This window comes from Aplidium turbinatum, chromosome 11, assembly GCF_918807975.1.
Source record: "Aplidium turbinatum chromosome 11, kaAplTurb1.1, whole genome shotgun sequence".
Lineage (NCBI taxonomy): Eukaryota > Metazoa > Chordata > Ascidiacea > Aplousobranchia > Polyclinidae > Aplidium > Aplidium turbinatum.
The window spans coordinates 5,713,484-5,731,133 of record NC_137482.1 but is presented as its reverse complement, the minus strand read 5'-3'; the positions used below and the strand labels follow the sequence as shown (position 1 = coordinate 5,731,133).

At 38.1% G+C, this 17,650-nt stretch overlaps 2 protein-coding genes across 3 annotated transcripts; both read left to right on the top strand.

Moving 5' to 3' along the window:
* The first annotated feature begins 228 nt into the window (after nucleotides 1–228).
* LOC145779760 (fibrinogen-like protein A) lies at nucleotides 229–4,162 on the top strand. The gene is made up of 7 exons (XM_082591401.1): nucleotides 229–370; nucleotides 655–762; nucleotides 1,161–1,300; nucleotides 1,904–2,000; nucleotides 3,000–3,096; nucleotides 3,385–3,452; nucleotides 3,597–4,162. The coding sequence occupies exons 1-7, from the start codon at nucleotides 229–231 to the stop codon at nucleotides 3,857–3,859; spliced, it is 915 nt and encodes a 304-aa protein (XP_082447527.1). The 3' UTR covers nucleotides 3,860–4,162.
* Nucleotides 4,163–8,359: 4,197 nt separating this feature from the next.
* Nucleotides 8,360–9,975, top strand: LOC145780138 (hematopoietic prostaglandin D synthase-like). Of its 2 annotated transcripts, none has more exons than XM_082591851.1 (4): nucleotides 8,360–8,541; nucleotides 8,676–8,881; nucleotides 9,196–9,288; nucleotides 9,720–9,975. In XM_082591851.1, the coding sequence occupies exons 1-4, from the start codon at nucleotides 8,412–8,414 to the stop codon at nucleotides 9,882–9,884; spliced, it is 594 nt and encodes a 197-aa protein (XP_082447977.1). In that variant the 5' UTR covers nucleotides 8,360–8,411; the 3' UTR covers nucleotides 9,885–9,975. The 2 variants fall into 2 exon arrangements, with proteins under 2 accessions (XP_082447977.1, XP_082447976.1); XM_082591850.1 differs by having other exon boundaries at nucleotides 9,193–9,288.
* The last annotated feature ends 7,675 nt before the right edge of the window (nucleotides 9,976–17,650 follow it).

Sequence of the window (17,650 nt, the reverse complement as noted above, 5' to 3'; positions counted from 1 at the left end):
TATGCACTTTTTTTTGCACTTTTTTGACATCGTGCTAACGTGAAAAACTGGAGGAAAATGATGTTAGCTCCAGAGGGTGAATCGCTTATGACGCAATCGATAACGATGCCTATGATTTTACATTGAAGACACTGAAAGCGTGTGGGTTCGACACTAAGCCACATCGGACACCTTAAACCTTATTTTGTCATAAACGGTCATTAGCGATGTTCATACAGTATGTTTTAGATGAAGGTGATTTTTTGTCTCGTTGTATTCACGTTTTCACTTGTTTACTCCTCGGAAGTGACTTTGTCATGTGGTGCTGATGATGTCACACGTAGAGGTTTTCACGGCATTCCTGGACGACGTGGAAGGACTGGGGAAAAGGGTGAGTTTAGATGGAATGTTTTGTTTGTGATCAGCATAAAATTTCTATGTTTTTACTTCAACATTTTTGTATTCTGTGAGGAAATATAAAAGTGTTATAACTACTGTATAAACAATTGAATTTGAATTTTTTCCGATGCCTCTGTACAATTTTAAAGCTATCTTGTAGCATTTCTTTCTATGGCGACAATTTTTGGTTTTAAAATCCTTAAAATTACTTACATATGAAAGATGTAACACTTTATTCTTCTGCAACATTCAATGGCAATATTTTGAACCATACAGGAGAGCAAGGGTTGAAAGGAAGTTGTAACAAGTTTGAGGAAGATCGAAACGATTTAAAAACATTATCAGCTCGATCCAAGAACCTGGAAGCCAAACTGAAGTTTTTAAGTTAGTAGAGAACATTTTTTCTTTTAATTCTAATTTAATATTGCAGGGTTTAGTTCTGAAAAAAATTACAAATGAAATGAAGCAGAAACAGAAATATATCTCTGAATTCAACAAAAGCTTGGTTCAGTGCACTGATTGATTTGATTGACAGATTTAAATTAAAAGCAGAACAATGCTAATTTGCAATGTACGTCTGGACTTACTTTAGATTGGAGAGTTAGGCCTACTTCATTTACTTATTTGTCTGTTTTTGCTTAGTTACTTTACTTGATTCCTCTACGTAGGCTTGATTTCTTGCCAAGACGAAATAGATATGAAATGTTGTTTTGGCCTTGACAAGTTTATTTTGAAATTCTATTTTACTCTGAAAAAGTAATTTACGGATTTATTTTTTACAGAACAAAGTCTTGACCGCGTGAATTCCTCCAGAACTCGGGTGTCGTGGAAAGGTTGTCTAACTGAAGGAATTAACTCACTTTTAATCAACGGGAAATTAATTGAAGTTTACTGTGAAGTTAATGGTGACGACAGCTGGATGGTGGGTTGCTGCTATAACTTTGTATACAATGTTAATTTTCAACAAAGTAACGTTAGCATCAAATAATGAAGAAAACAAACGAAGCCTGTCTGACGCAAAATACAAATAAAACAGCATGGTAATGTTCTACAAAAGAAAATAGTCATAATTGAAATCATTAACTAATGATTCAGCAAACGCTTAACAATGAAATTGTTTGCACAAAATTTTGAAACAAGTTTTTTAATTTAAAAATAAATTTAATTGTTAGTTTGTGCGAAGGACTTTGAAAAGCGATACGACTTCGTAAGCAAGTGGAGTCGTTTGTCACTTATCAGAGTCAACTGCTTACATACATTCATGAAACATGTAGGCTAGCAATCAAAATTTAAAAAGTTGAACCATGAAAAGAATTGGAAAGAAATTATGTTTTGTTTGCACTATCAATTTCAAATGCTTGGTAGGCTAATCACCATAAACAGCTTTATATGCGGCATTAATGCATATTCGTGACTGCCTAGCCTACTTCATTTTGAGACTTCATGTATCGTTTTGAATGTGATGTCGAAGTATAGGAACTAAACTCATACTGAATTCTCAAAGCTTTCAAAAATTTAATTCCAGGTGTTTCAAAAACGATACTCAGGTGAAGTGAATTTTTATAAGGACTGGGAAGCATACAAGACTGGGTTTGGGAATTTAAACGGAGAATTCTGGTTAGGTAAAAAAGCGTGATGCAATGTGACATCGTATGTGTAGTTTTACCATATCTATGTTTTATGCCTATAGCCAGTGGCGTACGCAGGGGGGGGGCCATTGGGCCATGCCCCCCCCCCCCCCTTAAGAATGTTTTAGTAGTTAACGACGTAGATTAAGGCATTTAATATGTTTTGCATTGCTCTGTCAAAGCAATCACTGTAACAATGTTGTTTTATAGACTAAGCCAATACGAAATACATGGCCCAATCCACCTACCCCACCCCAGGTATGCCAATGTAGAATAGTGTTCTGTAAGCCTATTATAGTGATTAGTGAGAGAGAAATGGATAAAGTCTAAACTAAAACCATACTGGGATATCATGAAGACGTCTGGGATATCAATGGCCAGTGGCGTAGCCAAGGGGGGGGGGGATTACAACCCCACTTTGGCACGCGTGTAACGTCACGATATTGAGAATAATGCTTACAGTCTCTTTATGCTTGGGAATGATACTTTCAGTCTAAAAAAAAACTTGCCTAATTTTAAAATAAACTGCATTAAAAGAGCGAGTTTTGCCAATACCAATCTTTCAAACATCTCAGCCAGGAATTAACAACAAGAAAACATAAAGACTTAGCTTTATTTCCGAAAAATGCCGAAGAAAACATGATCTTATCCTTTTGCTATGCCACCTGACAGCACCATTTTACAGGAATATTCATACCCAGATTTTTGTTGAAAATGCTCTCAGAATGCACCAAATTCAAAGTAATTTTTCAAAATTTTCTGGGGGAGGCCCCACAGACCCCCCGCCGCTGGGTGTCGTCTTAAGCGAAAACGCCGTCGGGCTTCGCCCGCCGGTCGTCAAAGCCCCCCCTTGAGAAAATCCTGCGTACGCCACTGCCTATAGCTTATTTATCTAAGGATTAATGTATTTAGATTCATATCTATTGGTTAAGTAGCCTACATTATGAAATGTCAAGAACTTGGTCCGTCATATGTAGATCGATTTCATTTAAGGATTGGAAAACCTTCACATCATTACAAGTTCTGGTTCCTACAAACTTCGTGTTGATCTTGAAGACTGGGATGGCAACACTAGATATGGAGAATATAGGTAATAAAATTTAATCCTTGATGGTTTGTGGTTATTTGTGTGTGTGAACTAATGATGTTAAAGACTAAAGTCAAGGGTTTGTTACAAAACTGCAATAGAAAAATCTCACAGCAGAGAAACTTGGCGCTTCTTTGCCTCCAAGTCTCGACAAGAGGAAGGAGCTTAATGATGGTGTGTGTGTGTGTGTGTGTGTGCGTGCGTGCGTGCGTACGTGCATCTGTATTTGTAAAAACAGATATTGTTAAAAAATCTTCAATCTCTTTACGATCAATCTGTTTGTATTTTCAGCACGTTCTCAGTGGAAAATTCAACCTCTAACTACCGATTGAACGTTGGAGGATACACTGGAACGGCAGGTTGGTTCAATGAAGTGACACAATACACTGTTGAAAGCATTTCATTGACATGTCTAGTTTTTATATCATGCTTTGTTATAGGCTATGTTTTTAATAGATGTAGAACGCTATTAGCCTTTATTAACTGAATACTCATAATTGCAGGTGACGCTTTGGCTTACCACAATGGGCAGCAATTCACTACAAAAGATCAAGATAATGATCAAAATCTTCAAAACTGCGCCAAAACGTACCATGGAGCATGGTGGTACAATACATGCTATCACTCTAATTTGAATGGAAACTACATCAACAATGGTGGTTACAGTGGATGGAACAAAGGAATAACTTGGAACATGTGGAAAGGAAGCACCCATTCAATGAAGAAAGCTACCATGAAAATTCAGCCAGTTGAACCCAAACAATAATATATTACCATTTGCAGAAAAATGAACTGACATGAACCCTAAAGCATAAAAATGACTGTTTGAAGTTTGTATCTTTTCAAGTATGTTTGAAGTGTAGCCTAAGTAAGATGACTACATCAAAGTGTAGTTATGAAGGATAAAAAAATGTGTAAAGTAATTATAGTGACGTTGTTTTGTTGAAATTATTTTGACAAAGCATACGCTGCAAGCATTGAGCACAACGCAAACAATCAAAGGTTGTTAGCTGCGCTTAAGTATTTTCTATCAACATTGTTCTGTACATGAGACTTTTGTCTATTTTGTTTCCATATTTTGTGTCTAATAGCCTATGTCATTGGGGCTTATGTAGTAGGCACAGTGATGTACACGCATAAGAAAAATATTGACGCCGTCAGCGTAAACGCAAACATTCGAAAAACCATACGCCGTATGCGTCAACGTAACTTGTAAAAACAGTTGGCGGCGTCAGCGTCAGCGCATAAACTAGCGTAAACTCATTTTGTTTGCTAGGTGCCAAACATTCACACAGTAGGGGAAGGTGACCATAGTTGTGCAATTTTTAACATTTTAATAAAAAACTGAATCATGAGTAAAGTTAGCAAACCAACGTTATGATGTGGTTATAGCCTACTACAAACATTTATCAACAAAAAGCACTACCAAAATGAAGTTTTGCAAATAAACTGATAGGTGCTTTTGACATTTTAAAACGGTGACTAAAGTTGCACAACTATGGTCATAGGTGTCCATAGTTGTGCATTCCTATTCCTTAATTGTGCAACTGCTTTGTGTACGTTTATAACTTTAATATTGCAGTAGACGTTCAAATACAAAACGGACAGGGTCATACGCATTCAGCAGATCTTCACTTGTTTTCCTCCATGCTGTATAGAAATGGCAGTAATGGCTTATTTTGCAATAGTTAGCAATGGATCTACATACAAAAACGTCGCTGTATAGCAGATTTTTTGTTTGTTGATAGGTTACATTACATACATAAGAAGCAAGGAAAGAATGAAATTCAAGTCTACTTGACAAATCAGCAATTAGCCTACTATTCGCAGTATTGGCACACATAGGCTACATCACAGGATCATTTGTCATGAGCCCAATTTTTGCAAGGCCCTGCTGAGCTTGAAGCATTCTCAAAATTACAGTAAGACCAAGTGTACATTTGATCCATGTCTCCAATCCCAAATACCCTTCAGAACACACCATGCACACAGACCCGGATTTAGGGGGGCAGAGGGTGCAGGTGCTCCGACCCCCCCCCCCCCCCGACGTGGAAAATTGTGATTTTTTTTTTTTCAGCCTCTGAAGTTTGTGCAAAATGTTGTGCAGTGCTGGATTAATGCTACTGTAGACGTGTTTTTTTGCACGGGAGCACCCCGATCTAGAAGTACCCTGGGCCCTCATCAGCTAAATCCGGCCCTGCATGCACACATTCTTGTCCTCCATGTCACTTCCGCAGGCATTGTCGGAGGAATCGTTATTTAGAACCATTTGGCTTTCATCCTCTGAAGAGCTCAAAGAAGAAGCTTGAGGTGTTGATTTCTTATTTTTACGTCTTGATTTGTTGCCTGTTTTGGACCTTCTTGGAACTCTTAATTTTCTTTTTGCCTTTCAACAATTTTTCCTTTAACAGCTATTGCTTTTCAGGAGCACTAGTAAGAATAATCGACTTTCTTCTCTTCCTTTAATTGAACTAAAGTTTGCGAGGAGGAGCTTTAGGAATTCGAAGGATATCTGATGGAAAAATATAGGCTATGTAGCCTATAGCCTAGCCTACACATTGGGAGGATTTTCACTGCTTTGGGGAGCTACTGGTGTGCTGAGAATATCATTGTCTCAGGTGCTGAGAATTTTCAATATCAGAGCTAAGAATTTTCGTACGGTGTCCATAGTTGTGCAGAATGCTCAACTAAGGAATCACGTGCTGCACAACTATGGAATCAAGACTCCGCCATCTTGAAAGGGATTTTCTGATCACACTGCAAAACTTTTTTCCAGAAGAAGTGCAGGTAATGCAAGCTCTATGCACCTTTACTGATCACAAATAAGCTTACTTTCCTAGGGAATCAACATCTACTAAAAATGACAACTTATCTGGTATTTCAAAAACCAGGAAAAAATGCAACCAACTAACATTTATAGCAACAGCTTGCATAGAGAACGCACTAGAAATCTGTCACTTATGAGAGATGAGCTCATTACTTGGAGGTATCACAGGAGTGTGGTCATGTTTGATCAACCATGCATGAAATGGCGGGAAATGGCACATGCACAACTATGGAACCTGCACAACTATGGTCACCTTCCCTATAAACCACTCGAAACAAACAAGTTTTATTTTGAATTTCCACGAAGAAACACAAGCATCTGAAAGTGTTCATCTGACATTTTGCTGTGTTTTGGTTTCAATATGTCTTTGCCCATGGAAAAAATTCTTTCAACTGCTGCGCTGGAAAGGATTGGCGTGTTATAGCGAAAAAAATACATTAAAAAGTATGCGTTGACGCCAGGGATGTCTATAACTACGTGATTGGAAACTCTTTTCAGTGCTATACATCAGTAGGGTCAACATAAGCTCATTACTATGACTACAGAAGAATTATTAAAATAAAACACTGTTTGTATCAGCTAAAGAATGTATAAAATTCAATTTCGCAATAACAATAAAAAATGTACATTCACATCAAAACTTATTTGATGTATAAAGGTTTTAAACCACGAATCCAAAAAATCAAAAACTAAATAAATGCAACAAATTGAAAAATTTCCTGTTGTTTTTTAGCATTTTGCGTATTGCAAACTGGATCAGAAGTAAACGAGGAGTGTTCAACAATGAGTGAAATGTGTTGTCGTAGGCTTTTATGATAAACTTATTTACAGACCAACCCAGTACGAAATCAATACGTTTAAGATTTCATAAGAACTAAAACTAATACTCGGTTTTGAAATTATTTAGCAGCAAACGAAGTACGACAGAAATGCACAAATGGAATACAAACACATTAAACAAACTAGGCAAGTGTTTCCTTTACCGTTTACGGCAGGTGCATTGACTGTTACACTTTTCCTTGTCTGTTTACTATTTGCTATTTTTAAGGTCAACTTATGTAAACTTTTATTACAGCGACGCAAAGAACAGTGACCCTACTGGTGTATAAAAGTGTTTTCAGTTCCACAGAGTTTCCAATTCCGTAGTTATAGATATCCTTGGTTGACGCTATGCGCTAAAAAAACGCGAAAACTTTACGGTGTAGCCTCAAGCGCAAACTATCCAAAAAAATGTGGCCGTAAGCGTTAGCGTAAACAAAAAGTCTACGCCGCAAGTCTACGGCGTAGACTTTGCGGCGTAGACTTTGCGGCGTATACGTACATTTCTGAGTAGGCATAACTGCATTACAAAACAATGTGAGTTTTTGTTTGTTTTTGCTGTATAGTGATTGTTTTAAATCTCTTTTTATCACACAATCTCGGTAGAAATTAGTTTATATTATTTCTGTACAATTAGTCTTGATTCCTCTTTTAAATAATTATACTAGTCACTACATAATTACTTCTCTAGTTGATCACACTTCGCTTAACCGCTGCCTACTCTGGATGACTTTTTAAATTATTTCTCTTCACTTGTCTTCTCTCTATTGCCACTTCTTTTAATTCGGATGTTTTCAACGTATTAGAATTCATAAATCCATCAAGCTATAACAAGTTTTGTATTCTACTTTTCTCCAAACATTTTTCTTGTCCTTGTATTTATTCGCTAACCAGGCTGTCTTTTTGTAGCTGTAGCTTACATACCGTACTCACTACTCAACGTATGACAGACCACTGGCCGATTATAAAGAAACGTATAAGAATTATCTGTTGAATAGATGTGTTAATAGCTTTAAAACATAATTTAAAATCAACTGGAATTATTTCATGTTGTCCATGTATAGGCTAATATCGATACAAACAAGATAGTGTACAAAAACTTATTTCATCTTGGCAATAAAATTATCAAAAAAAATATGGAGCAAGGCGGCCATATTATGTTCCTTTTCCCCATGCATGGGACAAAACGGTCATTCAGAATAAAAGTCTTTTTTATAGCAAACAAACATTCAAAGGCGATAAGTTTGATGCTGTTGGCAGGTTTCTTTCAGCAACACATGAACTCAACCAAGGGGGTAGATCTATAATATTTGATTTGTTCTTTCAATTAGTGGATTTTGAAGTTGGTATGCCGATGTTGCCCGGCCTTTGACTACACGTTTTTGATTATATGAAAACTACCAAAATACCAAAAACTGATGATCTTTTTTTGTCAAAACAACGTATAAAATAATCGTGTTTTTTGTGTTAAAACTATTTCAATGCGAAGCCAGCAAATTGCATAGATTGTGAATCGGCCACAGGCAGAATTCGTCCTGTGGTCATGATCAAAATAACAGCACTTATTTGGAAGCTATAAAACTGTTCAATCGGTTCAGAACCAAACAGTCTGCTGCACAAGTGAACAAAGTTTTTTTTTTTGGAATAAAGTCATAACAAAAGATAGTTAGACATGCCTTCTTACAAGTTATATGATCTTCCATCAAGAAGCAAAGGTGAAGTGGCACGTTTGTTGTTTGCATACGCTGGTGTTGAGTATGAGGATGCTCGAATGAGTGAAGAAGAATGGCAGGTGAAAAAAGGTAAGCTTATCATGTAGGCTACAAGAAGCTTATAATGTTTTTACAGTAGCCTACATTGGCTACTGCTTTCTTTCTCGTCAGCATGTTTCTAAATGTTGCAAGGTTCCGAAGAAAGTTAAAACTTTTTTTCACAGAATCGTCTTTGAAACAGCTTCCGGTGCTTCAAATCGATAATAAACAATTGAGTCGACCATTTGCTATTGTTCGATATTTGGCTCGGGAGTTTAAACTTTGTGGTGCATCGTCCTACACAACGGCTAGAGCGGACGAGTTTGCCGAATCAATGAATGAAATTGTTATGATGTTCCCCTGGAATGACATTCTAAGCGGTGAAGACGTAGTAAGTAATTGCATAAGTTGCGCTGTTTTATAGTAGTCTCATGACAGTTGTCCAAACTAAGTTCCCTAACGCAGGCATGCCTTACATTTCTATTTTACATTTTCTGAAATGTTGCCCAAAAGACATTGTGTGCTGTATAATGTCAAATAATGATCTTTGCTTGGGACTGTCACGACTGACAGTGTCCCCTGGTATAGACTTTGCGCCGTCGCTGCGAAAAGCGTTAAGCCTGTGTGGGGTGAACACGTGGCCTGTGTTGTACTACTTTTATTACTTGGTCTATCGGTATAATGTGTAATTTTTCAACCTAGAAGGAGCTTGTGGCCAAAACACTACGAGATAGCGTTGCACCTGCATTACTGGACGTAGAAAGTGATATGAAAGGTGAACATTTCTACGATGACAAGGTACATTACAATTAGTCTGTTTTACGATTGCATGCGGTATGAATAGCTGATCTTACCACTGCTTTCAGCAGTGCATGTAGCCTACTTGTTGTTCCAATCATAGGGTAGTGTCCTTGCATTATTGGATTTGACAATTCCACTTTAGATTGACAACATGTGCAAGTGTGCGTACATTTAAACCGGTAGGTGTTTTCGCATTGCCCTTATGCTATGGGTTGCCTCTTTACAGGTTGTTCTGCTCAGTCAATGGATGTTGGCACATGCGTGAGATCATACGCTTCCGTGTACCGTACTAGTTGATCGCTACGTATTTGATTGTGCCGACAAGTGCACTTAATATTTTCAATTTCGACTACAGCGATAGTTTTGCTGCCTATTCTGTGAGTCTACTAACCCAAGCTGTTGAGTTTCACCAATGATTTTTGTTGCAGTTGACGTACGGCGATCTTGCTTTTGTGGTTGCGGCTGAGTTACTGTTGGAGTTCTCTCCTGCAGTGCTGGATGCCACTCCGAAACTAAAGGTTGTGCACAAAAACGTGAGCTCTCTTCCACGTGTCGCTGAATGGCTGAAGGAGAGGCCTCGACCATCCTCGTAGACGTCTTGGTTGCAATTTTGTTTTTCATAAAGCCAAGATTTTTGAACATATGTTTATGTGCTTTCGTGGAAATATATGATTGGTCAGAGCCTCCTTGTTTACTTTCTGAAGTTTTTCATTGTATAGGCTACTTCCACTGCAGTCCTTACACGTAGCCTACACTAGCTTCAGTCAAAATATTGTCAGGTTTGCGCGACGGACTGCATTAATCCAGAACTCTGTAGGCTATGCGCCGATATGTACTGAGCATCGCAGTAGGCCTACATAGGATATTCGTCAGCCAGGTTTTAGCTAGTCAAACAGTCTGCTTTGCAATACTTGTTCGTGTGTCTCTCGCCTTCCGCCCCCTCCCCCCAACCGAGCAGCTACCATGTAACATTTTCTTTGCTTGCTAACTGCATTTCAAGTAACCAACGGCATTGGGCAACGGTATAGAAGGGGTTAGACATTTCTGAACATGCTCTAGTAGGCCTATGTAGGCCAACCCCTTCACCGGCTTAAAAATTGATTAACGTAGTGGCAAAGCAGAATCATGTTTCGAAATTCTGTAACTTTTGCTGTATGTGTGATACGAACGTTGTTGCGAAAATCTTTACACTTCAACGTCGTGCAATCAATTTAACATTGCTGAATTTGATTCGAGTTTATGCTATTTACTTAAGAAAACTAGCGTTGATTACATTGAAATTAAGTTTAAGATCCAAAATTTGTGCTCAACCTACATTCAGATGCTCCTTAACAATTCAAATTTGATTCGAACATTGATAGCTCCACTACTCGGATAAAGACAAACAGGTGCTTTTTCGAACTTGTTTTCTTTATAAAGCGGCATGCTAAAGCTGAAATTTCTACTAAACTCAGCACACCCAACCAACCGCTCGAGAAATGTTAGCGCAGAAATGTGTCACATGATAATATCAAACGTGACCGATAATGGTAGGCTAGAGGTGTATAAAATGAGTTTGTGAAAAATTTCAATATCCCGCTTTACCCAATTTTCCCTACTCTTAACGTTTATTTTGAACTCAGCAGCCCAAAATTATCCAAAGATTGTCAAAATTCATTAACATTCAAAAGAAAGTTTTAGTTGGCCACAATTATTGGTTTGCGTTTGTATATAGCTTTTCATTTCACCAAGGCGTCTTGTTAAAAAAAGTTCCAATCATTTTCAGTTGACATATCATCAACGTGTAGTTTTTGTCCCTACATTGTTGTCCGTTCGTTGAACTCAGGCCCGGGTTTAGCTGATGTGGGCCCGGGCCGGGGCACTTTTAAATCGGGGAGCCCCGTGCAGAAACTATTAAGTTACTACGTCCAAGGGCGAGTTTAACTGATGGGGGGGCTCGGAGAACTTTTAGATTGGGGGCCCCGTGCAGTTTTTTCGCGCCTAGGGCGCGAAAAACTTCACAAAGTAACTTGAAAGTCACCCACACCGCTAATACCTTTACGCCAAGCTCAGTCACCACCTTGCGACTAAACATTAACCTTGAAAGAAAAAAAGCATTTTGCAGAAACTTCAAATGCTGAGGGAAAATAATAATAATAACACAAAAGCATATTTTTCCACGTCGGAAGGCCCTTCAAAAGGGGGACCCGGGGCAACTGCACCCTCTGCTCTCCCCTAAATCCGGGCCTGTGTGAACTTTAGGCCATTCCAATTCACTGCCAATTTGTAGTGCTTCCATGTTGATGTAAACTATATTCCAACAATTTCATACAAGGTTGTTGACAACTGCTGCAATGCTGCATGGTCTTTTATTTTAGCTTGCGTGGACTATGCAGCAGCTTGCTCGCCAAGTTTCTCTGGTACATAGGATTTAACCTCAAAGCGCTTACAGAAAAGCACACATGAGACAAGTGGACGACTTATCGGTTTTTACGGAAGGGCACAGATCAATCTGTCATCCTTTTTGGGTGAGAAAATGCTGACCTGAGGTGTGCAACATATGGTGCGCAATTGCCATTTATGAAGTCCGTTTTGTAATAACTCCTTTTTAACTTGTTAAAATTATCATTTCTGCAATTACAATAATATAGCACTTTTGACACCATACCCCATTACATTGTTGAATTCAGACTAACCTACTAGGTTATTTGTAACTCGCATTCCGCGATATTATAGAAACCCGTTTCTATCTTACCGAGTAGGGTCATAGATTCGATTTCAGAGACCTAATGCAAACAGCTCTTGTTCAATCCCACAGCTGCTATACGCTTACATGCAGCCTCTCCATTTTTTTTATAGCCTACTATCCACTTTCGTCAAACTTCAACTTTTTCGTCTTCCCATCTAAACAAGTTTCCAAAATGTGTAGCTAACCAGACCCTGATAAGGCATCGCATAACACAGTGGTTCCCAACGCATGGGTCGCGACCCAAAGTTGGGTCACCTGATTATTTTTTTGGGTCGCTTGTTTTTCAGGCATATTGTATCTTGAACGAAAAAATAACAATAAAAAAATTTAAAACGTGAAAAGATCGATTACAAAACTGGAAAATATAAACACAAGCCATGAAGCGTTTTATGTCGAGACATCGCGGATAGCTTGTAGCATGTTCGTAGTGCAAGAACTTTTAACAGTTTTCGTTTTTATTATCGCTATTATTATTTATATTATCAGTATTAAATGTAAACCCTCTATCCTATATCAAAGCGTTAATGACCTCTGAGTGTTTCGATCATTCAATGTATTTACAACATTATAACCATAGATATCTTACATATGTAAGATATCTATGTTATAACCGTACAATGCTTGTTGTTTGATTTTCAATTATTTTATTTGTATGTGTGTGCAGGCGTGTTTCTATGGACCTCTATCTTCTGGTCTGAACCAAATAAATAAAACTAAATAAATGTAAACCCTCTATTAAATGAAAATCCAACAAAAATTTCAGTCTCAAACATAAATTAACTTGCCAAAATTACGGGATATACATTGCAACGTGCACTATATGTCACGAACGCTAGGTAGGACAAACTATGCCAAAATTTTCCACAAACGCATCAAAGACAAAGCCCCAAGTACTGTATGGACTCATTGCTTTCTCCACAGAGAGGCCCTTGCTGTACAAAAACTGTCTCAAGAGCTGCACGAAGTGTTGAATGATGTTGGGAAGCGTGTAAACTTCATCTAAGCAAGGCCACTAAATCGGATTTTTTTTTCGTCCTTGTGGTTTTCAGGAGGAGATTGCTATCTTCCTGACGCAACAGAACTGTGTGAGATTAGCCGAGAAGTTTTTGCAAGAAGATTTCATTGCAAAAGTTGCTTACCTGCAGATATATTTGACTCTCTGAATTCTTTAAATTTATCTATGCAAGGCAATGGTTTTATGGTGATTGATCACGCGCATAAGTTTCTGTTCACCACAAAAAACTCATACTCTGGAAAAGTTATGTCACCAGAGATAAGTAGCCTACGATATGTTTTCTCAGCTAACGAAATATATTTGTGGCAAGGAAGTTGATATTAAGCAAACCATAATTGGACACCTGGAACAGCTTGCCAAAAAGTTTGTGCACTACTATGGAGAATCTCTAACACCTAATAGACAAAATGATTGGATAATATAATTGATCCATTTTCTGGAAAAAGTCTGCCTCAACTTCCCATCCATGTTGCAGAACAGTTTATGGACATAACGACAGAAGCAGCAAATCGTATTTCTTTTGCGTCTTTCAAAGACAAATACCCCCAAGATTCTGCAACATCCACTTTTGGGCTTCCATGTGCAAAGTGTATCACACAGTTTCAAATTTAGTTATTCAAAAACTGATTCCATTTGCAACAACGTGAGTTTGTGAGACTGGATTTAACGCCATGTGTGCATTGAAAACTAAACAGCTAAACCGGCTGGAAGTTGAAGGTGACATGCGGCTATGCCTAAGCAAAATAACGCCTCGATTTCAAAAAGTCACTGACAGCAAGCGAGCACACTTATCTCTTTAGTGATTTGATAAACATATTATTTTAGAAAAACTTACTGCTTTTGTAGTGCTGTTTGTTTGCAACGCAATTTTGCATAGCTTTTAAATATTACGACAGTTTGCTTGGGTCGCAAGATTTTACCTAACTGATTTTTTTTTTAAATGGATCGCCTTAAAAACGTGTTGGGAACCATTGTCATAACACACTGGTAGGCCTACGTGGTTTACTACCTTTGAAAATGACACTTCATCTGGGAAGAAATATGGAAGCTTAAGTATTCAAGCGCATTGTATTTTACGCTCGTAATGCTGCTTGGAAAAACGGTGCAAGAAGTCGTGAGAATCTTTTTGTGCACCGGCACTAGCGGTGAAACCGAGTCGCTGCTTTAGTGTGCTGACACAAAAGTTTGTGCAAAGTCCGAGTTGCCTATGGTATGGACAACCGAATCTACACTTCCTAGAGATTAAGCAAGCGCCATTCTTTAGGAGAGACTGGAGTAATACGCGCAATGGGTATAAGATGAGCAACTCTTGTTTTTGGAAAAATGAGAATTAAATTTCAAAATTCAAGTCAAAAATGTGTTTTTTTTTCTGTGTCCTGAAGGTATCACTTGCAATGCCACCTCAGTCTATATATGTTATGTCCAGTGAAAATCGTATTTTACAAAGGCACGCAACTATGTTTGTCGAAAATTCTAACTTCTGCAAAAAAACTGAATTTTATTGTTAAGCTATGGTAGATATAAAGGTAAAAGTGTGCAAAAATAAGTTTAATTAGTCGTTTACTTTTTTTTTAAAGTATAATTAAATCCGTTGCAGAAATCATGTTGGGGTAAAGTGTGCAAATGCTAGTTGCCTATCTTGGAACAGTATCTCAACTTACAAAAAAATCACCTCAGCTTTCCTGGTGTTTAAACTGTAAATTTATCTTTTTGTAGCATCATTGGATAAAAAAAACAAAAAAAAACAGTGGCATGTTTTAAAGCATTATGCCTCGCAATTGTAAAAACACTGACAGGAGAATGCTCCAATTTCATAGAATTTTTCTTACCTCAGATCATTGCTCAATTTACCCCATAAAATTTTTGTTGGCGTAAGTCTAGCAACAAGCATACAACTATTTATATAACTCACAAGATGATCCAACTGAAACTAATGTAGCAAAGCACTAATGCTGCAAGTCTACCCTTATAAAAAATTTCAAAGCAAAATTTAGGCAAAAAGTGACTCAAGCAAAGATGTTCACCTTACCCAATCCCTTTGTAGTCCAAAACGTCTAGTGATAAGTTCAGAAAGTACATATGGATGCAAATGGTATATTTCAACGCATACAGTAACATGATATTACAGAAAAACGAAGAAATCCTGGTCGAAATACCCAAATTGCTAACAAGTGATACCGGGTCTCTCCTGTAGCCATTTGGCAACGCGTGGAAGAGCGATCACGTTTTTGTAGACAGCTTTCAGCTTCGGAGTGGCATCGATTACCGAAGGAGAAAATTCCGACAACACTTGCATTGCCACAACCAACGCAAAGTCGGCGTAAGTCAACTGCAAAAAAAAGTAACGGCGGTAATCTAATGGACAACAAGGTGTAAAGCAGCTTCAAAATTAGAACGCACTAGTGGGAAACGTCCAGCACAATGGAATCTTGAGCATAAACAAAACCATTGGAGACCATTGAAAAGAAACTGTGTCAACGAGCATGTAGCTAATGCCCATGCTCAGAAAAACATAACTAAAGTAGTAGGCCTTACACGTTAAGGCAGTGGGGTTCAATGTAAGATAAAGTTACAAGTAAAGGCGACAATTAGCGCTAAACTTGTAGAATTATGAACGCTGAAACAATGTTACTCATGACACGTTCAATTCTTGTGCGTAAAAGCTGAGACCTTTTATTTCTGCCGATAGCAGAGCCGATGCCTGAAGCAGTTATTGATGAAAACAAGCAATCCCCTCTTAAACAAAACTTAATCTATGTATCATACCTGATCGCCAAGAAAACGGTCTCCTTCGATGGCACTTTGCAACTGCAGCAATGCCGGTGCAATGTCTTCGCGAAGAGCTTTAGCCACCTGCTCCTCCTAGTTACAAAGTTTCAGTTACGTTAAACGTATAACCAGGTATTAACAAAAAGGTATACTAGAAGCGGTACTTTGTAAGTCAATTTCTACGGAAAATGTAGCAAGCCTTTACACCCGAGACATTAATGAGTAGTATCCAGACAGCAAATCAATGAATGACTTGCTCTCTTTAGTGACAAACGGAAGAGAACTAAGCTACCCAAAGAACCATCCTACAGCAGATTGCACATACAGCTTCCAGCACAAACCCTCAACGATTCAACTACCATCACTGAGGTTTATAAGCAGAGTACTTACAGTGTCTGCTCCAAGCTGTATCTCGCTCCATGGAATCATCATCACGATCTCATTAATTATTCCTGCATACTCGTCCGCTTTTGCCGTTTTGTAGGACGAATCACCACAAATCTTGAACTCTCGGGCCAAGTATCGAACGATGGTAAAGGGTTGACTCAAGCGTTTATCATCAACTTGAAGCAGCGGAAGCCGTTTCAGAAATGTTTCTGTGAAAAGGTTTTAACTTAATTTCGAGCATGTAGACAACTACATAACTAGCTAGCAGCCAATGTTCTGCTAAAAACATAGTTTATTTGTACATGTTAGTTCACCTTTCTTTTTCAATGGCCAGTCGTCTCCAGTGATTCGAACATCATCAAAGTCAACACCAGCGTGAGCAAACAGCAAACGTGCAACTTCAGCTCTGCTTTGAGCGTGTAAGTAGGCATGTTGGAGAACTGCTTGTATTAGATTGTTTAAAAAAATAAACTTTACTTACTTGTGCAACAAATAAGATCTTTCTCATTGAGTTTGAGCCAACTGAGCACTTTTATAGCTTCAAAACCATGTGAAGAAGAATTCTGCCAGAGGCCGATCAAAACGGGCTTTTTGTTGAAAGAATTAAAAGATGAAAAAAGTGCTTATTTTATATGTTATATCGATGACAAAAAACGTCAGTTTTATAGTGTTGTGTCAGATTTTATGCAAGCAGAACGTGCAATCAAGCAATTTTCCTAAAGGGAGCTGGTCAGTACACAAATACATTATTCATTTATTCAACTTCTGCAAACGTTAAATCGATGTAAAAAAGAACCGAATTGTTTATTAGGATTGCTCGATCAGGCGATAGGCAGGGGTCGGGAACCTTTTTAGGTAAAAGATCCAAGAAGCTACATTTTTGGAAATGTATTTCCGTAATAACCATATAATGTTTTAACACTTAATACAACTAACATATAATGGCAGGTGATCAGTTGTAGGCCAGAAGTGGGACCATGTATTTACTGAAAATGAGAAAAACAGCGGGACCTTCCCAAAAAATTTTGAAAAAATTAACTTAAATAAATACATTCCGAGCGTATTTTCAGCTTTAAATTGTAATAACAAGTTAAGATAAAACTTTATATTAGCCAGATGTCATCACGAAGAGCCGTATATGGCTCACCAACTATGGGTTCCCGACCCCTGGGTTAGAGGGTGACTGTTTAGTTCAGCTTAATAGTTCGTGACGCCACCAGTTTGATTGATTGGTTGTGAGCATAGTCAGGTCATGGTTGTGGAAAATCTTTATGCTCGAAATGCATCAGCTCAATGGCCGATTGGTTATCGCCTTTGGCTGCACTTCTGGTAGATCTGAGATCAATTCTAGGTCGGGTCATACCCAAGACTTTCAAAGCGATACCGATTGTGTTCTTTCTTGCATAACGTTACAACATAACTTTGTATCTTTTGTGGATTCTTATTTTGCATCATGGGCG

Excerpts from the sequence above, each read along its gene's own strand:
- LOC145780138 (XM_082591850.1), top strand. The coding sequence starts at position 8,412 with ATGCCTTCTTACAAGTTATATGATCTTCCATCAAGAAGCAAAGGTGAA. Across the intron at positions 8,882-9,192 it reads TTCTAAGCGGTGAAGACGTA|AAGGAGCTTGTGGCCAAAAC; the intron begins GTAAGTAATTGC and ends TTTTCAACCTAG. Across the intron at positions 9,289-9,719 it reads AACATTTCTACGATGACAAG|TTGACGTACGGCGATCTTGC; the intron begins GTACATTACAAT and ends TTTTTGTTGCAG.
- LOC145779760 (XM_082591401.1), top strand. The coding sequence starts at position 229 with ATGAAGGTGATTTTTTGTCTCGTTGTATTCACGTTTTCACTTGTTTAC. Across the intron at positions 371-654 it reads TGGAAGGACTGGGGAAAAGG|GAGAGCAAGGGTTGAAAGGA; the intron begins GTGAGTTTAGAT and ends TGAACCATACAG. Across the intron at positions 3,453-3,596 it reads AGGATACACTGGAACGGCAG|GTGACGCTTTGGCTTACCAC; the intron begins GTTGGTTCAATG and ends TCATAATTGCAG.